General features: G+C 42.4%; 3 protein-coding genes across 5 annotated transcripts; 2 read left to right on the top strand and 1 right to left on the bottom strand.

Annotated features, from left to right (window-relative positions):
• Positions 1 to 3,157: 3,157 nt before the first annotated feature.
• On the top strand, positions 3,158 to 6,631 carry LOC311262445 (uncharacterized protein; the record flags this gene model as incomplete). Its single annotated transcript, XM_084361825.1, has 3 exons — positions 3,158 to 3,629; positions 4,606 to 4,766; positions 5,677 to 6,631. The coding sequence occupies 3 exons, from the start codon at positions 3,158 to 3,160 to the stop codon at positions 6,022 to 6,024; spliced, it is 981 nt and encodes a 326-aa protein (XP_084217951.1). The 3' UTR covers positions 6,025 to 6,631.
• A 1,058-nt stretch (positions 6,632 to 7,689) lies between these two features.
• cfap65 (cilia and flagella associated protein 65) lies at positions 7,690 to 18,944 on the top strand. 3 transcript variants are annotated; one of them, XR_014623234.1, is made up of 36 exons: positions 7,690 to 7,825; positions 7,949 to 8,034; positions 8,616 to 8,785; positions 8,898 to 9,000; positions 9,146 to 9,312; positions 9,512 to 9,720; positions 10,043 to 10,179; positions 10,267 to 10,492; positions 10,613 to 10,881; positions 10,980 to 11,174; positions 11,277 to 11,515; positions 11,615 to 11,771; positions 11,893 to 12,021; positions 12,130 to 12,381; positions 12,472 to 12,611; positions 12,740 to 12,824; positions 12,915 to 13,061; positions 13,173 to 13,338; positions 13,496 to 13,624; positions 13,728 to 13,941; positions 14,085 to 14,213; positions 14,355 to 14,445; positions 14,588 to 14,673; positions 14,777 to 14,843; positions 15,097 to 15,207; positions 15,951 to 16,142; positions 16,271 to 16,423; positions 16,539 to 16,673; positions 16,839 to 16,955; positions 17,087 to 17,221; positions 17,304 to 17,354; positions 17,444 to 17,664; positions 17,760 to 17,891; positions 18,094 to 18,483; positions 18,586 to 18,677; positions 18,842 to 18,944. XR_014623234.1 is itself a non-coding variant. In XM_084361669.1 (35 exons), the coding sequence occupies exons 2-35, from the start codon at positions 7,951 to 7,953 to the stop codon at positions 18,620 to 18,622; spliced, it is 5,262 nt and encodes a 1,753-aa protein (XP_084217795.1). In that variant the 5' UTR covers positions 7,690 to 7,825; positions 7,949 to 7,950; the 3' UTR covers positions 18,623 to 18,944. The 3 variants fall into 3 exon arrangements, 2 of the variants coding, with proteins under 2 accessions (XP_084217795.1, XP_084217794.1); XM_084361669.1 differs by having other exon boundaries at positions 11,280 to 11,515; positions 18,586 to 18,944; XM_084361668.1 differs by having other exon boundaries at positions 18,586 to 18,944.
• Positions 18,945 to 19,325: 381 nt separating this feature from the next.
• Positions 19,326 to 24,105, bottom strand: LOC311262342 (FAST kinase domain-containing protein 3, mitochondrial-like). The gene is made up of 10 exons (XM_084361670.1): positions 23,989 to 24,105; positions 22,872 to 23,767; positions 22,015 to 22,165; positions 21,708 to 21,895; positions 21,451 to 21,619; positions 20,997 to 21,082; positions 20,736 to 20,907; positions 20,493 to 20,562; positions 20,249 to 20,363; positions 19,326 to 19,993 (listed from the first exon to the last, which is right to left on the bottom strand). The coding sequence occupies exons 2-10, from the start codon at positions 23,742 to 23,744 to the stop codon at positions 19,889 to 19,891; spliced, it is 1,929 nt and encodes a 642-aa protein (XP_084217796.1). The 5' UTR covers positions 23,745 to 23,767; positions 23,989 to 24,105; the 3' UTR covers positions 19,326 to 19,888.
• Between the last annotated feature and the right edge of the window lie 441 nt (positions 24,106 to 24,546).

Here is a 24,546-nt window from a genome sequence, read left to right as displayed (position 1 = left end):
ACCTCAGACCCGATCGTTTCATCCTCGAAACCAGGGTATATTACTGTACAAAGTATCAAGTTATGACTGCTATCTGTGTGTGAATAGATAAAGGCACTGAGCGAGGGTTATATGAACACAAAGACTTTTTTGTGAAGGGTTATTAACAAAGCAATCTAAAGGCCGTAAATCACAATTACATTATATTACTAAACATCATATCTGTCAGTGGTGTGAAATTTCAAATGCTGCGTCCTTTATATCTTATCTCAAACGACGTGATGTTTGTGCTCGGATATCATTGTCAAGATATGTTGTACAAACTTTATTAAATGGTGTGATATAGCCACTCTCTCTGGCCTTTATCTAATGTAGAACAGATCACAGAGTATTAATGATTTTACAGCTGGCTTTTACAACCTCAGTCCTATCCTGGTGCTTCACACATTACTGTGACCCGTCTGACTACCAAGGGCAGTGGAAAAAAGACCTGATTACTAACAAACAAAGCGTTTATTTTGTCATAGATAACGTTAAATTTGCAATTTAATCACTTGCGGTACAAAGAACTGTAAAGTACGCCTCAAGTTGCATTACTGTGTAATGAAAGAACAAAGTTGTTGTCATGCTTTTGCAAAAGTTTAGTATGCAATGTGTCAATGCAATTTCTAAATAGTTCACTTTTGCAAAATGTGGTTTGCATTCAAATTTGTATACATATATATCATATTAACATTTCCACAATATTAAAACGTTAGCAGTTTACATGTCTGCAAAACACAACATACCACAGACATGACTACAAAACGTGTCATGTCACATTCTCAGTGCACGACTTTCATGTCGAAGCCAGTGACGGCAGTTCGAGTCTGCGTTTCAACATTTGCAGCGTGACACCACTGGATATTTTTAAGGAGACCTCAGGACAATTTCCAGCTGTTTGTGGCGACCAAAACAGGTATTTTAGGCCAAAAATGTGATCTTTTCCTAACCCTAACCAAGTGGTTTTGTGCCTAAACCTAACCGGACCGTCAGCAAAGCATCGCCACAACATCAAATCGATTCTTGAGACCTGAGGAAACATGAAATTGCAACAAACAAACGTAAAGTTTCAGCATATCAAACATAAATTTTAAGTGTATCTGTGTTTTTTTAGATTTGTATATTGCGAACATTTACTGTGACGAATGGTTTGCTGTTTAATTGCAGCCTGGAAACTTTACCAGACTGACAGAGGAGAAACATGTATTTGCAAAATATAATTTTATTTTTAAGATATTGTTTTTTCACTAATGCCTAAATAAATATCTACAATTGACCTGCATAATCTGCATTTTCAGCCATGTCTTCTACCCAGCTGTGGTCTGCCTGTGGTCTATGTGAATATGCCTCTCTGACTATATGAGATTCTGAGTAATGATTGATGATGGAACTTGTTAATTAGTAACCTGTGTCTCCTTGGAGATGACTTGAAACAACAACATCAAAGCAAACGAATGAGTTAATTAAGTATTTTCTAACTTACAATTCATGCTACAACTATGCCATAACAGTGATAAACTAAAGTGGCACACTGACTCCTTAGAGAGCATACCTCAGCCAAGGCCCAACAGTCTCTTTTAAAGTCTATCAATCCTAATCCAATAGCAAACTCAGTGCCCTTGTATCAAACCACCCATGACTGCTTTTTTCCATCAAGATCTGTGCACTATTCCTGAGAGATTAACCAAAATGTCAAAAGTCTCACAATGTTAGAGAAAGTGAAAAAAATTCCCGAATCCGTTTCTTTATCCGGATCCACATCAAAAGTTAATGAGGTCTATTCTGGGCCGAGACCCATCCTCCATCCAAGTTTCCTGGAAATCCGTTGAGTAGTTCTTGTGTATTCCTGTGTGACACATATATGGACCAAAGACCGTTGAGTTTATATGTTGGGTGGTTCAGCAGGTGTTGGTGTGTTTGTCTTTGAAGTGAGAGCAGTTTGTTTTCCCAGGCCGTCGACCGTCTCTTATCAGTCTTGTATAAACCGGGTGCAGGAAATCACCACGGGTTAAAACTGTGGCAGAAGTAGATCCAATTAGGACACTTTGAGTCAACCTGAAGCCTTGGACGGGAAGAAATTAATGAGGGATGAGGCGAAGATGTCCTCTCCAAAACTGTGTTTAGTATATATGCAGTTTCAAAGTTATGGGTTATATGCACATACACTGTTGATTTTAAAAGCTGACTTCTCTTTTAAAAAGTCACTTTGTTAGATTTTACAGTGTACATGACTATATACTGTATGGTTAAGTGAAATAAACGCAACTACTACATGATGTTGTCACCTGTCAATACTCCACACACAAACTGTGTGAGGCTCTGGTCTGCAGGGAGAGAAAATGAGTTTGCTCTCTGTCACTTTACTGCCCCCTTATCTGCTCCATGGTGTGGTGATGACCGGTAATCATAGCAGCAGCGGCTGATAATAACTGTTGGGTTTCTGTCAACCTTAGCAGGCCATAAAACGTAATGAACAGTTAAGTTGTAAAGTGATGATTTTCGTCATGTCTCTAAAAGGACATTACAGTAATTGACGCAATATACTCTTCAAGTGTGTGTGTGTGGACGGTGTGTGAGAAAGCTGCACCCCAGTCACACCTGAGACAGGGATTACATTTGAGGTCAAACTGCCAGACAGATAAGAGAGAGAAAGAAAGAAAGAAAGAAAGAAAGAAAGACAGAGAGAAAGAAAGAAAGAAAGAAAGAAAGAAAAGTCCCACTTCTCTCCTTGTAGGAACTGGATTGTGAATTCTTTTAAAGGAGTGAAATTAAGCTGAACATACTCTCTTGCATATAATTGAACCACTTAGAGGTACATCCTGCCCTGTCCCTGTGCTGCAGGGCTCTGACCAATCACAACGCAGCAAACTTTATAGCTCTATTGGGTGCGAGTAATTTTTCAGCCCACTGCTGGAGTGACTGAAGTGGTCTTTACGCACGGGGTTTAAGTGGAGTAGGTCAGAGAGAGGACATTTCGTCAGGGTAGAGGAGTGACGGTAGAGCTTAGTGTGTTCGGAAGTCTAAAGTTAATCTTCTAAGTTAAAGTTTTACATTTTGTGTGTAAGATATTATCTAGAACAGGAGTTTTATCAAACCAATTAACATCAGCTGTTAGTTGGAGACGTCGCGGTGCAGAATGACCACCACCATGGAGAAATCTAAAAACTTTCGCATCGATGCGCTCCTGGCGCACGACGTGGAGCAGAGGGCGGACAGCGACCGTGCGTCCCCGGGCTTCTATCACAGCAGGAGCCCCGGTGGAAGTCCGGTGTCAAACCGCGGCTCGGAGACGCCCTCCCCGCATCCAAACGTCCCAACACACCCCTCTCCAGCTCAGCCGGGAGTCCTATCCAAATCCCAGCTCTTCAACTTGTCGCAGTCAGGATTCACAGCTCTGCACCAGGGGGGTCTCCTCGGAATGCACCCGGGCTCCATGTATCCTCTGGCGGCCCTCGGAGGCCAGCAGCACGCATTCATGTACCCAGGCTTCAGCCAGCTGGTTCACGCGTACCCGGAGCAGCTGAAGGGGGCCAGCATGGCTGCGACGCTCCCGCTGGAGCACTGGATCAGAGCCGGGATGATGATACCCAGAATGGGGGATTATGGAGGTGAGGATCTGCCTGTCTACAGTTATAAACTTTATTATTCTTACTTCCTGATAATAAAAGTTCACGATGTTTATCCTCCTCTCGGTTTGTTGATCAGAGTTTTAAAAGACTCAATAAAATGACGTTTTCAAGTGTGTAAAGGTCACTAGCTTTAGAATAAAGTGATAATAATCTTGTGTTTAATATTACATTATTATAGAAAACGAATAATTATGGTGCAAAATAATGCAAAAGAGGATTTTTTGATATAATTGTAGGCTAAATATTAAATATTATTTTTGTTGAAACCTTTTTTCTTGCTTATTCTTTCATCTAATTAAAAATAAATCTCCATGTACTCTCACAGGATAATTTACGCACAAATCCTTAAAAATGTAGGATTTAGGCCTTTAATTTATTCATTTCATTGAAAGTACGGCAAGCAGTATAGGCCAACATCCAGCTCATGTTTGTGTTTGTGTTTTCCTTGTCTTTCTAACACCTTGGTATTGGTGTTTGACATTGAGATGTTGTCCCTTAAGGACAATTCATCTCGTAAAAAACAACGCGCAAAAACATTTACGGTAAAGGTAACACCTAAAATAGACCTACTACTTAATCAATTGATAACATTTACAGTGTTTTCATTAAGGTAATGGTCCTCTGTGATGGTTTATTACCCCTCCAGAGCAATATCCTCTCACCACGGCCTCACATCAAGGCAGTAAAATGTAAACGGACAGAGAGAAAGTGTGATATACAGGCAGGAGGGGAGACAGACAACTGAATGGAAACCACAGTGGAAGATTTTGGGATGATTCATTTGAATATTTATTTATTTGTCAAATTAAAGTTTTCTTGATGTCCTTCTTTCTATTATTGGCTACTGTAGGCCACTTTCACTTACAGGCCCACTGCTGAGGGGTACTGTGCTCTTATAGAAGTAGATAATAATGATCAAATTTAAATGATAACCACCCCTGTTTTCCCCTCTCAGCCCCGGCCCAGGTGGGTTTGTTGGGGAAGTGTCGGAGGCCCAGGACGGCCTTCACCAGCCAGCAGCTGCTGGAGTTAGAAAACCAGTTCAAGCTCAACAAGTACCTGTCCAGGCCCAAACGCTTCGAGGTGGCCACTTCACTCATGCTGACGGAGACTCAGGTGAGACAGTCAGAGGCTGCAGGAGGTCTTATTTTGAATTATAATATCACAGTGTACATGATTTTAACGTGTGAGTAAATTCCTTCAGTTTTTTTTTGGTTTTTTTTGGACTAAGACCTTTTTTTCTGGCACCTGAATGAAAGCTTGTTGTGTCTTTCTTGAAAAACCAAACAAACAAAAAAAAAAAAAAAAAAAAAAACACCACTGATGACAAGCAAGTGGAAGCAAAGGTGGTAACTTTAACTGTTCAACAGCTGATAATTGAACATTTATTACAATACATGGCTTTTATTTATTGTTATTTGACCTTTATTTGACCAGGCAAGTCACTAAGAACAAATTCTTATCTACACTTAAAAACGTATTTACACTGTCAGCTTCATAGCTGCTGAGGTGACACACAGTCACAGTCTGTCTTCATGTATTATTTTATATATATGCTTAATTCCATCATATGGGTTGCCGGTTAGCTTAGTTGGTAGAGCATGTGTCCCATGTACAGAGGCCCTGCCCTTGCTGCAGCAGTCCAGGGTTCAAGTCTGACCCATGGCCCTTCACTGCTTGTCATCCCCCCTCTCATCCCATTTCCTGTCACCTCTCGGAGCTGTCTTGTAAAATAAAGGCCAAAATAATAATTCCATCATATTTTATTCTGGCTAGCTTCCTCCTTAATCATTTTCCTTAAAAAGACAGCTGAAAAAAAAACCCAATATTCGATGGGATGTGGCCTCAGCATTCTTGACATTATACTGTACTGTAGCAGCAGTATCATTACTGCAATAATACTATAATACTGTAATACTACAGTAATACATCTCTTTTCAAGACATGATAATGGCATGGCAAACATTATTTTTTTAACATGTTTTGCCTGAAACCCTCACAACCAAATATTTCTGTTTTCCATCAGGTTAAGATCTGGTTCCAGAACAGACGTATGAAGTGGAAGAGAAGCCGCAAAGCCAAGAAACAAGCAACCCCGTCCTCCCCGCTGACCGACACAGAAAGAACTGGGATGGACATGCACCACAGCGGCAAGCCTCAGAGCGATTCACACAGCTCGAGCCTAGAGGATGAAGAGGAGATAGAAGGGGAGGATGAGGATGAAAAAGAGGAGATAGAGGTGCTGAGGGCAGGTTCTCTAGGCTCCGTAGGCTTCATGAGGCACACGGGAGGAGGAACAGGAAACTACAGCCGTTACTCAGAGGAGGAGCTGGAGGAGGGAGGACCGAGAACAAGATGTGGGGTTTTCCCATAGTTATAAAGTTCAGCATGCTTTTATTGTACGTCTTTTTATGTTTATTGCTCCTGAGAAGACAATACACAATGCAATCAGGTGCATGAACATGGTGGCATGAAGAGGATCATTCATTTTTCACAGCCCAACCCGTAGTGCCATATCTGTGTCTGGAGCTCACAAATTAGCAAAAAAGGGTATATCGACATCTGCACCCTATATGAAAATAGGACACTTATTGGCCAGTAGTACATCTGAGTTATGGATTCTTAAATGGGCATATTTCTGCATGATTTACTTGTGACTGAAACGGTACAAACAGATTGAAAGCCGGTGCTTCTGTCCCGTCATCTCCATTAAACTTAATTTATTTTTGAATATACTTGTACAGGGGTAATAGCACTTTGATGGAAGGTACTGGATGAAGAGACAGAAAAATGTACTTTGAGAGTCGTGTTGTAAAGTGTCACTGTTACATTTGTTGTCAGTGCATACCGGTCTGTTACAATATTCCTCTAATATTCAAAACTTTTCATATTTTTGCGAAGACTTTAAAAAATAATGGATTCATTTTCACCCAGTTGAAGGTTAAGGGCATTAGGTGTGGCCAGAATATTGTGAATGTGGCTACTGAAGTACTTTTTTGACCACATGGTCCTGAATTTATGTTCAATATTCATTTATTTGTTTTGCATTATATTATTGAAACTGCATGTTATATTTTCAAGCTGCACACACACACACATGCAAGGGAATTGCTGCACGTACTTTATTGCATCTGAAATTTGCTGTTGATAAGGAATTTTTCCTGCATTTTGTAAACTGTTCTTATGTTAAGCATGTTATGTTGTCGATGTAATTTAACATATTATAGAATTTAATATATTTCATTTTAAAAGCAAAACTAGCGGTTTTTGTGGAGAGGAATAGTTTGAAAAATAAAGTTGAATAAATGTGTGTTGAGTCCAGTTAATTCAGACTGAAAGAGTGAATTACAAATTTGCAATTTACAATTAAAGGGATAGTTCAGGTTTTATTTTTAAACATATCAATGGCAGAGTAATTATAGTTTTTCATTGTTATTTTTATTTCGTTTTTATTTTTTTCGTTTTTAATTCAGTATAGTTTCAGTTTTCAGATTTTGTTTGCTTGTTTCAGCTATTTTTTTGTTGTTTTAAAAAGTTTATATTATCATAATTTTTTTTTTTAGTTCCAAAATTTGTTTTAATTAATTTCTATTATAATATGGGAGGGATTTGTCAGGGGCAAGATTTAAGAAGTTTAAAAAGTATTTTTTTTTTTATTTCAAGGTTATAAGTTAACATTTACATATATTTAATATTTAAGTCGGTTTTTAATTTGTTTCAACTGACTTAAATGGTCTTCACACTTAGTTTTAGCTTTTAGTATTTTATATTATAACCTTGACTGATGCACATATCTGCACAGCACAAATGCTAAATAGATTTTTTTAATAATAATATAAGCGAAAATAAATCTACATAAAGACATCAAACAAGGAAAATACAAATAAATATGTACAAAACATTATAAGATGAAAATAAATACAGAAAACTACCTGCTGAATAACTGCACCTCATAACATCATACGTGTAAATTCTACCAGCTCGCAACTGTCCCTCCTCGGATGCCGTCATTACCATGGCGATGTCAAACAAGTGCCTGTTGCCATAGGAACGCAATGGCTGACAAAACTTCAAACGTCTGTCGTTAGCGGTGTTCTCATGACTTAAATTGAATAAATAGCTGTGACTTCAGCTTGTAAGCTGTATTCTTTAACATTGAAACACTTTGAAAGAAGGTAAGAAAGCGTTAGTGTGTCGGAGCAGCCGGGTTTATGGTCTTAATTCACGTAAAGTCTACAACAGTCTGTCGCTAACGCTAGCTAACAAGTGCAAAATTGCGTCATTTTGTCTTTTCCCAGTCATGTTAGCTGAGGCTCGGGGTCCTGCTGATCCCGTGAGTTCAGGGGCACCATGGAGGACCTCCACCGCTGGGAAGGATGTCAAAGTAGGCTAACTGCAGCTTGAATATCTAGAGCTTGGTATCATTAATAACTTACTTTTCTTTTGTAGCAGATACTTTCTTTGAAGTCTCACTGAACCTGTGTTTTAAATCAGCTCAATTCATATCTCAGAATAAAGAAACTGCACCATGAGCCACAGCAGTGTATGCCTATGTGACTATCATTTATTATACCTATTTCCTGTGGGTGGGATCCTATCGAAGGAAGGATAAGTTTAATTTTCATGGCCAAAAGCAGCTACAATAGTTACCCATTTCTGGTGTCTAGCGGTGAACACTGCATTGACAGGAAATTGACCTCATCTATGTATTAATTATCACTTGTGCTGACATGATTTATGACTGATCCCATCCTTTCTTACTAGCCTGTCCAACAATATAACGTAAGCGCAAAACTTTTGAGTCTGAATTCTGACTGCTGGCTGTTTAAGATCTCTGCAATAAACAAGGAATAGTTCTTAGTTTTTGTTCAGTTTAAATGTCTTCAGGGGGTCTTCTAAAGTTTCTTGAAAAGTCATTTATGTGTGTCTTTTTTTCCAAAAACAACATCAACTGTAACTCACCAGAGGCAACAGGATGGAAAACACCAACGTCAAGCATCCAGCCGACAAAGCTGCTCCTTGGGGCTGGAAATGAGGCCAGAGCTGGTCTGGGAGGACTGGGACCTGCGAAGAGAGTTCACCAAGACTTTAGTGTTGAAGAATATTCACAACAAGCTGCAGAAGCTACACGTCAGGTCTTACAAACACACATAGACACACACATGCATTCATATATGTAATCTTACGTATTCACACGGAAACACACACAAGTTATGGCCATCATATTTTCTCTTTGCCACCTCACAGGCCTCCAGTTTCCAAGTTTTTCACCACCTCAATTCCTCAGACAGTTGTGATCAGCCCAGGGACGTCTTTGTCGGTGCCAATCACCTTTAGACCACTCCAAAGGGTAACACATCACAAACTTACACAGAATTGCATCTATTTGTAGATCTTATTAGCAAGTGTTGTGCCCCATGGCTTTCAAAACTATGAAACATTGTTATTTTGAGGTGTAACATGATCTACTTCTCCTGTTTCATGTCCTCCATCAGTGTGAGTATGAAGACAGCATTGAGTTTCAATCTAAAGATGGCAGCTTCCAAGTATGCCTCCATGCCACCATTCCCTGTCATGCCCTGGAGGTGCCTGACTCTGTGCTGCTGCCACTCTGTGCTGTTCAACACTCGGCGAATACTACTTTCCTGCTCAGAAATGTCAGGTACATATGAGTGTGCAGTGTGCAGAAAAGTAATAGGCATGAATAGCCTGAAAAAAAGAAGCAGAACGCTTTGTGTTCATGTTCTCACATGTGTGTTTGTGCTTAGAAGCAGCTAGATACTCATTTTACATCACTCCTGTTAATAAATCTCAACTTTTTCTGTGACTTCCTCATTTTCTGCACGCGCTTATTTCCACAGTAAACTCCAGACGCACTTCCAGTGGGAGTGCAATGCTCCGTTCAAGCTAAGCCCTGAGCAAGGTCTGTTGAAGCCTGGCCAGGAGTGTGATATCATGGTGGTCTTCAAGCCACAAGAGGCACTAGTGTACCAGCAACAGGCCTACTGCAGGTTTGGAGAAGAAGAGGACAAGGTGGAGAGCTGCTGCACTGTGCTCTTGCAGGGACTAGGTACTGTAACTAGCAGCTGAGAGAGGCATACTCGCCAACCCATCAATCATCACTCAGGTGCTGACAGACATTGGGAAGTGACATGCACAGATCCCCAAGGGGCAGGGGCAAAGAGCAAGCCACTGATTTAGTCCAGCTGATTATGTGTAACTATACAAATTCGAGCAAAGATGTGTGTTTGTTTTCAACTTTATTTTTGATATATTGAAAATATGCATCTGTATTATGAATTAAACCAAATGGTAGTAGGATATACTGTATTTTCAATAGGAACCAGTACTCTCTTACTTGCCTCTTGTCTTGTCTCTGCTTCCCTTTTCAGCCAAGTACCCATTTCTTCAGCTGAGAAATCCAGCAACGAAGGATGAAAAAGAACAAAGTGGTCCAGTGCTGCAGTTTGGCTCTGTGGCAGTCGGTCAGAGTTTGCAGAAACACTTTGACATCTTCAACCCCTCCCCTGTGAGCAGTACACCAAGATGCAGTAATGCAAATGTACACTCTCAGTGGCCTTTTCTCTCATCTTTGTTTTTCACCACTCTCTTCCAGGTAACTGCGTCTTTCTCTCTTTCACGACTGTCCGATGACGTGCCTGTGTTGGGATCAGAGTTCAGCTGTGATGTGAGCAGGGGTAAGGTGGCGCCTGGTGGATCAGTGCGGGCGACAGTTACCTATACTCCTGCTGTGGTGGATACTGTCTCTGTCGAGTACCTAGCTCTAAAATGTAGAGGGGCACTCAACAAATCTCAACTCAAACTCACTGGAAATTGTGAAGGTATAGGACGCACAGAAAGGCACACACATGCGCAATAACAATACATGGTTTTGCAACAAAAGGAAGGGAGTCTTAAACTCAGAATCTTGAATTATATGCAATATATTCTTTTGTAACTAGGTCCCAAAGTTTCTTTGTCCTGCTCTGTGGTGGACTTTGGCTGTGTTGAGGAAGGAGGAGCAGTCGTGCAGACACTGGAGCTGCTTAATTCTTCCCCTGTTGAGGCTATCTACCAACTGGACCTGGACTGTAGTGGGCACAGTGTGTTCAGCATCCAGCCAGCAAGTGGCACTGTCCGCCCACACAGCCATACCACTCTGAAGATGGTCTATAGGCCCACACAGCCTATTGCACATCACAGGAGAGTGGCATGTCTTATACTGCACAGGGTAGGATCCATTATTTAGACACAAACACACTCACAGCACACACACAAACATCTTTAAGACTATTTATTCTTTCTCTGTACCTCATCTCTCCCCTAAAGGACCCCATGTTCCTTGACCTGATTGGTACCTGTCACTCAGAGCTCCAGAAACCAGCCATCCTGAAGCCTGAACACTTGGTTCTGTACAAGCTCAGCTGGTACCGCAGAATGGACACACCAGACAGCCACCGTGCCATGAAGCAAGATCATAATGCACAATTGGATCAGCAGGGAGTGCTCTGCCCCCTGGAGGAGGTAGAGTGTCAAAGACAGATGAAAGATGTACAGATTTGTATAAAAATACACAGTAGAGGTTTAGTGTCGTCTCTCTATGTCTGTCTCTGTGTCCTTTTCTAGCAGTCACCCCAGAGACCGGACAGTGTTGGTACTGTGTCCAGAACTCCCATGGAGGAATATTACCAATCCTGCTTCGGGTTCATGGATCCCCTCTCCTGCAGCTCCTCCTCATCGTCTCCACATGTATCTGTGGTGCCCAGCGAACTACTGTTCAATCACAAAATGTCCTCCTCTTTGTCTACTGCATCACCAGCCTCTCAGTCTGTCTCCATCACCAACCACACCAGAGGAAAACTAAGGTACCCCTGTGTTTGATGGATTGTTGCTTCTCACTATGGCACAACCAAACATGCTCTTCTTGCTCTATCTGGTTTCTTTGACATGTGATTTTACTCCAGCCTGGTGTGGACTGCTGCCCAAGACTCTCCTTTCTCCGTATCTCCCTCATCATGTGACCTGGCTCCACTGAAGTCCACCTCATTTAGAGTGAACTATGACCCCAAGCAGCTCAACACTCTGCACGCAGTGCAGCTTGAGTGCTTTGCATACCATAAGGTAATGTTTTTCATTCAACATTCAAAATTATGTGGAGGAATATTCTTTTTTTCCTGTTCTCTGTGGAGAATCAAAACAATTTCATGCAATGAATTCTGCTGCCACTCTGTCTTCTCTGCAGGACAGTCATCAAATGGGGGAGCCACTACTGTGTCCACCCTGGTGTGTGACTGTCAGAGTCATAGGCAACTCCTTTCAGCCAGGCAAAGAGCATTTCATTCCCTGCTGCTCCCTGAAGCCCCCTCGAGTGGTGAGACATAAAAACACCACAAAAAGGGACAATTTTTACAGTGTATCTTTCTCTCTCCTTCTGTGTATTAGGGTTACTGAGAAAACTGTAACATTTTCTTCTTTCTAGGTGTTTCCAGCTCTTAGCATTCTTTCCTATCGGACAGCGCTCCTCCAGAACTGCGGAGACCTTCCCCTAACCTTCTGTCTGGACCACAGCTCAAACCCTGCCTTGGCAGAATCTGTGTCTGTAGTGCCTGGCTGTGGTTTGATCCAGCCTGGGAATCACCAGATCCTCACCCTCAGAACAACTCCCACAGAAGATGGTCCCAAACAGGGCTTTGGTTTACACGTTCAGCTCAATGCGGCTAAACACACAAAGGTACGACAAGGACAGAGGAACGAGAGCAAAAAGGCTCACCACATGGCTCTTGCAGGTTTTTCAATCTGTGCATTTCTGTTTGTCTTTTAGGAGCTGACAGTTGTCAGTGTGGTGGAGAAGCCGAGTGTTTCTCTTGAAGGAGACGGCAGCTTGTATTTCCACCCAACAGCGGTGGGCTCACGGACGCAGCGCTCACAGCACATCAGGAACCTCAGCCGCGTACCTCTACGGTTGGTTTGCATAATGTTTGTTATTCCTGTGCCAATACATTTTTCAGTGTATTGGTTTGTAGTTCTGATTTATCAGAGAATCATACATTTGTCTACGGCTGGCTTTCCGTGTTTGTCCTTTATGGCAGGTTCCATTGGAGCATTCCAGAGCCAGACCAGGAGCTTATCTCTGTTGAACCAGATGCTGGTGAACTGCATCCCAATGACAGCTCAGTGAGCGAACGAATCATTCATGCATTTACAGCAACTGTATGTCTGGCTAAAACAAATTTGAATTATTTGACATTTTTGATGATGTTACAGGTCCAGATTTGGTCCTTCAGCCCGCTGGCAGAAGAAACATACACACTCAAACCTACTCTCACCTTCTGGCCAATCCAGACACCTGGATGTAACATGTCCCAGCTTACCCTTAAAGTGGTGGGAATGGGCTCTAAAGGCTTCATAGAGGTGGGATTGAAACTGTATGTCAGTTTTCAAGAATAATTAATAAAATGAATGTTGTTTTAAGGGCATAAATTACCTAACCAAGCAGTGTGTGCATGTTTGTTTCCCCTACAGGCAGAAAAAACTGTTCTGGATGTCGGGGAGATTCTGGTTGGAAGCTATCGGTCAATTGAGGTTCCTCTCGTGAACAAGAGCCCCTGTCCTGTCTCCTTTTGCCTGTCTGTACAGCAGACACTTCTGGATGAGGACCTTATTTACGACCCAGCGTCTGTGCCAAGTGGTATTCTCTTTTGTGGCCATTACTTATGTGAATGATAGTCATTCTCTGTGACTGAGCTTTTGATTTTAGCTTCTCATTTGTTAGTAAGGCAAAAAAAAGAGTCCTCACTGTATACGCCATTGTTGTAGACTGAGTATGTCCTGTTTGGCCCTGTTAGCCCTGAAGCTGGACTTTGATAGGGGAACCATCGCTTCACGCTCCAAGCTGCTGATACGATCCACTCTCAGACCACGCGGACGAGCCCAGTACCTGTGGACCATCAGCTACCAGACACTGAATACCAGTGGTAGATAGAAAAAACACACCCACGCTATGAACCTAAATGTATTCTGCCATTTTTCGTGACTTGATATTTACTTTTTTCTCCCTTTCTGTATCTGTCTCTGCAGGGTTTGTGTCATCTCCTCCTCAAACAGTGTGTGAGGTGCGAGCTAAAGGTGTGTTTCCCGTCCTAAAGGTGATTGATGCGTGTGGCGGTGGCAGTGCTGGCAGACTAAGCAAGTTGCACCTGTGGAAACTCTTCTCATTGGACAGCCTCAACAAACAGCTGTTCTCCAACCCGGCTCCTACAGAACTGACTTATAGAACCCCCACCAGGCACAGGTTAGGGTCAGAAGTATACTCAGTCAGTATCTAATCACAATTTATTTCATCCAGTTTCTCTTAAGTTCCTTAAACTCTGTGAAATAATTGAATTATATTTTATAACACACATCTATTGATCTTGTCCTCTCTCCCTGTTCTAGTCTGCGCTCTTGTCCTTCCATCTTCACTCATGCCATGCTGGATTTCAACTTTAGTGCCGCTCCCCTGAATTCAGACCCGTCAACTTTTGTGTTGATGTTTCACAACCCTGGCTCCATCCCTGTAGACTGGTGTGTAAAAAACAAACTGTAGAGATTAAACTATATTGTATATGAGTGATCATTTTACCATTCTACTGATGATGAATATACGGGATACACTCCTATGCAATGTGTTTACAGCTCGATTTTTTGCCTTCTCAACACTATTAGGGCCTTCTTGTTTCCAGAGGACCAAGAGATAGAGTTGGAGTACTGGGCCGAGACAGGAGAGTTTAACAGCACAGAGCTGTATCAGATGAAGGTCAGGCACTTTATCTAGAAAGTAATTTTATTTTAACTCTGATTAAGATTGACTGACAATCAGATTTTTCCAAAAATATAACTTACGTCCCATTGAAAAAAGACATAGACACAAAGCACAAATACTTTGATCTCACTGGCAGGTTCAGGACAACCAGCTGTTCAGCATTTCTCCCCGTTCTGGAACTTTGCTCCCAGGCCAGCAGAGGGCAGTACACTTCAGCTACAGGTCAGAGATCGTTGCACAGGATGCAGCAGTCACTTTGCAAATATTGGCAATAATCTAAACTTTGTTCTTTGTTTAAAAATAATCAAAACTTTGCTCTTCGCAGCCATGAATTTGCTGGGACAGATCGGTTTCCTGTCGTGTTCAAACTTTCTTATGGCAGAGAGATCTTGGTGAGGCAGAACTCCATATAAATTTACACAAGGCTCAACAAAACAAAAACAAAATCTGCTTGACTAAACTGCTAGAATCAAATTGTTTCTTTGTTGTAATTCACATTTCTGTCACTTCAATATTGCAATTCTAGGATTTTCTCTTATATAATGCACGGCTGGAGAACTGCAGTAATCTATAGCAATAAGTATGATGAACTCTTTATACTTTGTAGGTATTTTATGCCGTCTTGTGCTGTGGTTCTGTGTCCAGGTGAACTTTCAGGGGGTGACAGTGGAGAGAAACAGGTCGTGTCTCTACTTAGCCTCCAAGCGACACGTCTTTACTTCTGTAACTATTGGGGACCGTGCTCCTCCGAGGCAGGTGTGTGTTGAATTTCTCTAACATAGAGCCTGTTGCAAGTGGCCTGTTCACTGTGAGCTGTAATATATTGAACTGTGATTGATAACTTTCCATATATTACCTCCTAATCAATGAAACACCTTCAACTGATTTCTCCTGTTGTTTAACTTTAAGCACTGGTTTCCATCAGAAACTACAACCGTCACTACCTAGACTCTGTAACAAGTTTGTTATGGTGATTCATTTTCTAAGTCTGATCGAAATCCTTTTCTCTCCTGTGTTTATGACTGAATAATAGGTGGAAAGAAAAGATTATGCCAAGATAATCTTTCCAAGTTCCTTTTTCTTTTCATTTGTGAAACAGGTGGGGATAAATGTTTTGCCAGGATCATTTTTCAGAGTTTCTTTATTTAAATTTGTGAAAACAGATTAACTCATTTCGGCTTCCTGTGGCCAAAATTAGTATTTCAAAGAAGATTTTATTTCACCTAACAAAACTAAGTATCTTAGAAAATGATTCTAGTAATTTATTACTCTCTACTTAAAGATAATCCTGGCAAAGCCCCTTGTTCCACCTGTGCTTTGGTTCTAAATACAGGAGTGAAACAATTTAGATAAGATTTTTTTAACCTGCTTGCCTCTCAGGGTTTCTGTAGAAAGATGTTCTGCTTCTTTATTAATAATACTTCAAACGTTGCAACCTCAGATTCCCCTAAATGGCTCATGTGTGACTTGGCATTTGTATATCTTTCTTTGTCCTGCAGGTCTATGAACTACACAATGGTGGTGCAGTGCCAGTGCGATATGAGGTGGACTCGACTGTATTGTCACAACTACAGGAGGACAACTTTAACCATCCAGTGCTGTGCTGCCTCAATCCACAGGGAGAGGTCCTGCCTGGGAAGACGGCCATGCTGGAGTGGATTTTCTCTCCATTAGAGGAGAAGATGTATCATGTAAGGAACGAGCCAAAGTCTGCCTACCTTCTGTTTCCTCTCCTTGCTTTTATTGCTGGCACTGTGTTTCTCTCCATTTAACACGTTTTCTCAAATTCAAATAATATTTTTTTTGTGTGTATCACCAGATGGATGTTCCTATCCGTGTCCAGGATGGGGAATCCACACTGCAGAGGTTTGAGGGATGTGGGTTAAATCCTGCTGCACTGGGCTCCAAAAACTTTCTAAGCGACACTAAATCATCCGAACCCTATTTGCAGAGGCTGCCCTTTCCAGGACAGGTGAGAGTAATCTTTGTCAGACTTTGTCAAATCATATTTTAATTTGAGTTTGTTCTGCAAAACACCAACACTCTGCTCCTTAAACGTCTCCTTGTCTTTGTGTGTGTTTTTGTAGGTGGTATTCCTGTCTGAAGACAGTGTCTCTCTAGGTCACATCCCTGTGAATTCACAATCTTCAAGAATCCTCTTCCTGACCAATGTGTCCCAGACGGACACTGTCCACTATACATGGGACAAGAGCGAACAGCAGGTAGAGGAAGGTGTACAACATGTCCAAGACACAAGCAGATCCTCCCTCTTGTGTTGGATTGTCTGTCATGAGCAGCACAAATATACACAGAGTGAATAACAGTGATTCTTGCCTTATTTTTCTTCTTTGGTTATTTTGTGACTGACATGAAGATTCTTTGTTCAGGTGGTGCAGATCCATCCAGAGCGAGGTAGCCTGTGTCCGGGGGAGAGTGCCCTTTGTGTCCTAAACTTCACTTCTACTGACTACCCCACTTGTTATCAGTTAGATGTCATCTGTCAGGTACCACAGCAGTACTAGTGTATATTTAAAGCTCCACTATTCAATGACATTTCATTCCTGGTTTTCCGAGACTATTGTTTAAAGTTACACATTGCTGCAAATTATATATGACAACCGCCTCCTCTCTCCAGGTTATTCAGGAAGCCGCACTGACTCGGTATCGTGATGCTCTGCAGCGTTGGGAGGAAGAGAAACAGAGACAGCAAGATGAATTCACTATCACGGACAAAAATCTTACAGAGGGCCAAAGAGTTTTGATAGATGAGGTCCTTTCTCAAATGCAAAGTCAAAGTTTTGGCTGTGATGTAACGGTCTTCTTCAGTGTATTCACCTTTTGTCTTGTTACAGGAACTCGTAGCAACTCCAGTAAGAAAAGGACCACCACTCAGAAAATACAAGGTGATTCATTTGCACCTTTGAGAATCCATAAAGCACAGTTTCATTTGGACTACACCTTTACAGTTGGTCTCACGTTCACTCCCCTCCAGACTCTTCCTCCTATCAGTGCCAGCAGTAGTAGTGAAACCGTGGGCGCTTTGTGCACCAAGCTAACAAGAGCTGAGCGGCGGGCGCTGCGAGAAGCAGCGAAAGTATGGAGACGGCCTGAACCCCCTCAACCTGCTCTGCTGCACCTCGGGGTTACAGCGCACTCTCATGGGCTTCTTGAGTACCGCACACAGTTCCCTGACCAGTTCAATAAGCACTATAGGTACAAAGACACAGATCATTCTGTGATCAACTCTGGGTTCTATATGTAGTAGCTGAAAAACTTTCTTTTTCACAAAATATGCTTGTCTTCCTCAGATCCCTCCAGTCAGTCAGGTTCCAGCAACCTGAAACCACTTCTTCAAGCACATCCCTCCCTGCCGTGCCACCTTCACCGACACACAGCCCTGAGAGAGACATTGTCACACACGTAACCACCTCTATGCTCCGGTAACGCTTACACAAACACAGATACATACGGTAAAGACTAACGTTCAGACATTCATGCTGACTTATGCACTCAAATCAACTCGATTGCTATCAGATGGTATTTTAGGATTAGATTCTATGAAGATGGCTGGAAGCAATAAAGAGTATTGTTGCAAGAAATTGTTTATTTTCTACATTTCTCTTTCCCTCTCTGTGTTTCCAGGAGCATACTTGATGACCCAAACTTTACAGAGTCTCTGATTAATTTGCCATTCAAGCCAATCACCTACCGCTTTCCAGACACTGGTCCCTCTCACTGCTCCTCGAGTCCATCTTCCCTCGCTCCTCCTCCCTGTCCCACATCTTCTCACCCGGCACCCCAACCTCAGCGTCTGTTGAGTGGGAGGGAACAGCACAACACAGTGGACAAAGCCGGGACTGCAGGACGCTCTGAAAAGACACAGAACACACTACACACTGAACATGTGGCCGCTGACATGTGCGAGGATGTTTTGCTGAATGCCCTCCAGAACCTGATGATGGAAGCTTTCAGAGGAGAGCTTGATCTTACAGCACACCCCCGCACTGTTATCTTGCCACCTGCTTCCTCCAGGTGAAGACAGACACTCATTATAGACACGCACACTTACAGTAACTGGCGCTGTTATCTCCTTCGTCTTCTATCAAAAGATTAACATGTTGTGTGTTTCATTAGAACCAGGAGGACGTCCAAAGCTGAGGTGGAGAGATGAATCAGAAAGGAACCAGCAGGGACAGAAGTCACAACATCTACCCCACGTCCCAGAGGTCCGTCTCCTTCTGCTGCTTTTAATTAAATCCAACTTTTTTTTTTCCACCTTTACTTTATCTCGACATTTATCCCTTTAGCGCTCCTTATCCTCAGCAACTGCTACCAATCATTTTCTTTCCTCTATCCAATTTATGCGTCTCCTTTTTCCTCATCGTTGCAGGCTTCTTCCTCAAAAGCTCCAAAAACATTTCAAAAGTGATGTTCCAGTTGTAATGAGACATTCAAAACTGTTCTGGGCTTTAATAAAAGAGATTCCAACTTATTATTAGAATCCTGTGTTTTGATACCTACCTGTATAATCATCCAAAAACTTCATCAGGTGCTTGTTTGGATTGAAAGTTAATGGGAAACATTGAAAATTCACAAAGTGGCAATGATCTAAAATGTACCCACAGGTTACTCGACCGTGAGCGGTAGAATTTGGTTCTTTTTGTGTGACATTTGGAAAATTGTCAGATGACCTCTGGGGCAGTATTACACTGCATACAAGTTTATTCCTCCCATTTTTTTAAATGAGACCATGATTCAATATGTCAAAGTGTTGCTGTTTGTCTGTCTGACCAAATCAGCAGCAGTCAGTAACAATGTGGGGAATGTTTTCAGTGTTCTTAATGGTAAGAAGAATCGACCACCAGTCCAGAGGATAATGTGAGGCAATTTATGGTTCAACATCAAATAAGAGCACATTCCATGTCACACATTTGTACATCTCATGTACATTTCATTTTGAATTTGGACATCGTGTCCAGTTAATGAGGTCTGTTTTTCCCTTACCTGAAGAACATCTGGTACAGATAGTACAACAGGGCAAAGGTTGAAGCTACAACACTCAATATTTACACATAAATAATAAAATCACATCGTCACTATCATGTCTGTTTAACAACATAATAAAATAACAGCAAAATGCAACAGTGGCCAGCATCATCTTTTGAAATATACTGGTTTAAGTATTCAATTCAGGTCATAAGGTGCAAATATAAGAGATATAGTTATATAAACGGCCAGAGAAGCAGCAGTTCAGCTGTTTGGACTGCTTCTCTTTCACAGCTGCATTTTCATGATTATGTCAGACAAACTGCTCCGTTTTCTGCCACGCCTCGTATCTTCTTCATGTCGTCAGCTAAATGTCCATTCAGTTCACTGGAAGGTTGGTTGTTTTCTACAGCAACAAAAGTCTGAGGAATATTTGGTTGAACTCAATTTGTTAAGATCTGTGTTTGAACTTGAAGATAGTGGGAAAGATCTTGTTGTGAAGATACTGGACCCGACTCTCCAAAGTTCCCAGCTTCTCAAATTCAAAGTATGGGATCTGGAAGAGCAAGGGAGCGGAGATGTTGGTGGGCATTTTATTGATTGACAACAAACTTTTCCTTCGATATAATTCCTAACAATTCCTTGATGAGCAAAACTTTACAACAAATAAAACAACCATTACAAAGACAAAGCTCAAAATGAGCAAAGCTGTGGTGCACAACTGCAATGATCTAGTTTTACAATGAAGACATTTGCAACCTCCAATGATTCATTTGTTTAGAATTTATCCAACAACTTTTCTCAAACATACCTGCACCACCTCGTAGCCCATCCTGCGGAGGTGTCTCCTTTTAGTGGCTTCCTTCCCCAGCAGGTGTTGTGTGTTGCTGCAGAAACGGTTGGGACCATCCAAACACAGCACTATCCTGAAGGAAAGAGTTCAATCAGTTAAAGAAAAGGTGCAAATGTCAGATTGTAGATAACTGGTGTGTCAGTCTGATATTTATGTTGAGGCATTACGTTAAAACAGCATTTCAGAGGGTCGTGGGTCGTACCTTCTGTAAGTGTAATCCCACTGAGACAGAGGCAGAACATATCCCCTCTCATCCAGGCAGATTTCCACATCTGGAAAAAAAAGAGCATGATATATGTGATATGTGATATTAATATGAAAATTACAGGCTAAATATTTAATTTGGGCGAATGAAGTTGATACTAATGTTCAGGAGACACATTAGATTCATAATCTTTTTCATGTTGATCATATACTTGTGTATATTTGGATGGTTACTGCTTACCTGTAGTGTATCCACCCTGAGTAAAGACCTTGGTGGAGTAAAAATGTCCCCCCAGCAGTTCTGTCAGTGGCCCTTTGACTTGTTTATACAGGAGACTGTCCATAGGTGTCTCAAAGGCATGGTCCACAGAGGAGAACTTCTTCACATGGAGGACGCAGGGCAGTCTGGGACCCTGATGAGGAAGACATTAAGGAGAGTTCATCACTGTAATCAATTATCTGACTCAATAACTTCAACAACTTGCAGTTGTGTGATGCTCACCCTGTAGTAACTGCATTCTAATGAGGCGGAGAGGTTTAGCTGTGTCAGTTGTCCAAGTGCGTTCTTGTCCAATGGCTCCCCCTGGACTGTAGGACAGACAAGGACAGCTTACATCACAGACATTACATACAAACACATGCCTTACATACACACATATTACATAAACTGACATGTTGTACGTCCACGTGGTGTGACGACTCGCCTCTCGTGTGTGACAGCTTTTTTCTTTAATAACTAGAACACTTCAAAAGTCTATTTTTATTATACCTAGTTACTTTTTTGATATGTAGCCTCGAGGTTTAAGCATTGAGATCATGTTTTTTCATACAACTGAACATTATAAACTTTGTAACAGTAGACTTTGCCTTGAGCAACAAAGCAGCAAAGGGTGAAGGGGTTTGACCTTGGCATTATTTACCTTAACTATACATGTACAAACTGTATGTGAGCATACCTTGGAGCCTCTGCAGGAAGTACGGGCTGAAGACCTTGGACGTGTAGTTGAGCGGGAAGCGTTCCAGGTGGATGCAGGCGTGCAACACCTGGATCAGGGAGCGTGGCTGGAACTGGGAAAACCTTGTTGACAAAATGCTCTCCAGCTTCTTAAACATCTGGCTGGAGCACTGAAGAGTAAAGGAAAGATTAATAAGAACAGGCTATGCTGATATTTTTGATTTATATACAGTAAGTACTTTTACAAACAGCCCCCACCTGTGGGAGATAGTTGAGTCTCCCCATGGCGACAATCTGTTTGGCGATCTGAAGGGTGGTGTGCGTTTCACCCTGGGACACAAAGTTCTCAGCCACAGCCTCGAAGATCGGCTCGGAGCGGCACCTCGTTTGCAGGCAGTACTCCATGACGGCGCTGATCAGCTCCGGATCGCCCTTTTCTAGCCGCCCTGACACACACAGAGAGCACAGAACTTCAGGATTAGACAAAGCTTGAAGGATGCCGGGTCCGTTTTGATCCAAACAGACAAGTTTCACTGAGGCCCGGTTGAGGAAGATTAAACCACACCTGGCAGGTGTTTCTCCATAGCGGCCAGGAGCTGTTCGTCATGCTGCCCCAGGATCACCAGCGCAGAGAGCACCTTCACGACTTCTTTGTCTGTGAAAGCTTTGAACACTCGCGACGCTCGGTGACTCAGCCTCATCACCAGGGAAATGGACTGTGAAGCAAATATCAGTATTAATATCCTCTGATAACACTTTGTATAGAAAACATTTCCATAACTTTAAATGTGCTTTTTTTATAAACTTGTCAGTGTGGAGGAACCAAGAGACAAACATTCACACTGTACTTAAAGATAAAGTTCACCTTAAAATTAAAGTGTAGAGCTTCAAAGCAAAAAAGCATTGCAACATGCTCCTTAACTGAAAGGGTTGGGGACTTAAAAAAAACTACTCAGGTTCCCTTATTGATTTGAAAATACGTCACTTACACCCTTTTAAATCTGTAGTTTCTCGCTGTAGCTGCTAAGCTAAAAGCATAAGTGCACACCTAATCTGAAGTGGGTGCACGAGCTCAACCACGCATCAAGGGTGTAAGTAAAAACATCTTTATTAATCAATTTGATCTTTGGGCTTCTTGAGACCTGGATGATGGAACCATTTTATGTTTCTTTTGGGTTGTTTCTTTACATTTCAGAAGAGGTCCCCATCTTCTTCAGTTGTTTAGGAGAATGCTGCGAGGCTGTTTTGCTGTGAAGCTCCAGAAGTGTTTTGTTGACTCTCCATCGTCATTGAGGTGTGTAGATAATGACTGAATTTTCATTTTTGAGCGAACCTTTCCTTTAGAGACACCTACAGCAAGAGGCCTTGGCAAACATAAACCTCATTCAGCACCACAAATCGAAGAGCAGCCGCTCTACCAACCTGTTTCTGCTGTAACTTCACAAGGAGCTGCAGTATCTCGCTGACTTGTCCCGCTGTCAGCTTTTGCACCAGCCTCTTCGTGTGCCTGTGCAAAGTGTACAGTACGCGTGTGTGCTGCTGGTTGGCAGGATCGCGACACAGAGCCAGCAGGGAGTACAATCTGACAGCCTCACTGGGAGAGACAACATCATCTTCCACTGCGACGCCTACAGAGTCCAGGACCTCTGCGACCAGACCTGACTGGCCGCCTTCCAGGGTGTGAGCCACCTTACCCAGGTGGCAGAGCTGCCTCACCTCGATGTCCCTTTTGGAGAGGAGCTGCAGGCACTCATTTATCAGCCTGCGGACTAGAGGGCTGTGTGCGTCAAGGCCAAACTCAACACATGCTCCGAGTAAAGTTGCCAGTCCCTCTGCCCTGTCGCTGCTGGGGAAGTCTGCCAGCCTGGAGCACAGCTCAGGGATCACCTCCCCATCAAACAGAGACTGCATGTTGACCAATGCAGCTGCTTCGCTCAGTGGTTTGGTGTATGGGCTGTATGGAGAGAGGTGTGGGGCTGGTCTCAGACCAGCTGTAGGTGGCACACGTCTTCCGAGCTGGTACACTGTCAGGTCATCCTCTCTTTTACCTGGTATGGGCACAAGGCTGAGGAGGGGCTCTGCGCTCACCTGCTGGACCACTGCGGTGTTCACGTGCGTGCCATGGAAATTACGCACGCCGGTTACGCACGGCTCTTGCCTTCTGCAAGCGAAATCCACATTAGAGCATCTGCCCGCCGGACTGCAGAGAATTAAAGCACGATGAAGAGGAAGACACGTTGAGGTGTGCTGACAGGCTGCTCTGACAGACGAGGAGATGCAAGCCATGGACTTCATTGTCGTCGTGCGACAGCTCCTTCCTGTGTCAGAACACACGAGGAGGACGAGAAAAGTCAAAATGTAACAGTTTCAGGTAAAGTTTAAAGAGACAGGAGGAGAAAGGTGGGACTTTGAACGCACCGCAAGGAAACAGTTACACAAGCGAACCGCCAACTTTACAATGACTCAATGTTTCATGAATTAAATGAATTAAACGTAGCTACAAAGCTAATCAAAACTTTAAAGAGTGAAGACGTCTTACCCTCAGAGAGACAGCAGTGTTGTGAGGAGGGGCAGCGATGTGTTACAGAACTCGCCTTCAGTGTTTGGTAACAGCTTGTGTAATGTTACATGTGTTTACACGTGCTGCCGCCCGCTGGTCAAACCGGATACTGCAGGCCGGCTGCGTGTTACGTGCTCAGGTGCTCTGTGATTGGTCGAGCCGTGCCAGGGGGCGGGCAGGCATGGCCACATGAGGTTGTGATTGGCAGATCGTTTTTAACCAGCAGCAGAACATAGTAAACGTCCAATGATGATGATGTCACGTATTATATAGGCTTGAAAAATACATGTGAGTAAGAATAAACACAGAAATGTCTCCAACATGCTCTAATCAACTGGGTTTTAGGAATATACTCTGTAGGTGAAATGCAGAATATATTAATTTATTGACTTAAAGTGATCAAAGTGAAATATAACAATAAAAAACAAATTAATAAACATTGTACTGGGATTAGCCGTTAAAATATCCTTCATGTATATGGTGTATTTCCTTTTTGTTATGGTTAATAAAACATACAAATGCCTTATAGAGCCCTCA

Source organism: Pagrus pagrus, assembly GCF_965226575.1.
Source record: "Pagrus pagrus genome assembly, chromosome: 9".
NCBI lineage: Eukaryota > Metazoa > Chordata > Actinopteri > Spariformes > Sparidae > Pagrus > Pagrus pagrus.
This window is presented reverse-complemented; position numbering and strand designations above follow the sequence as displayed.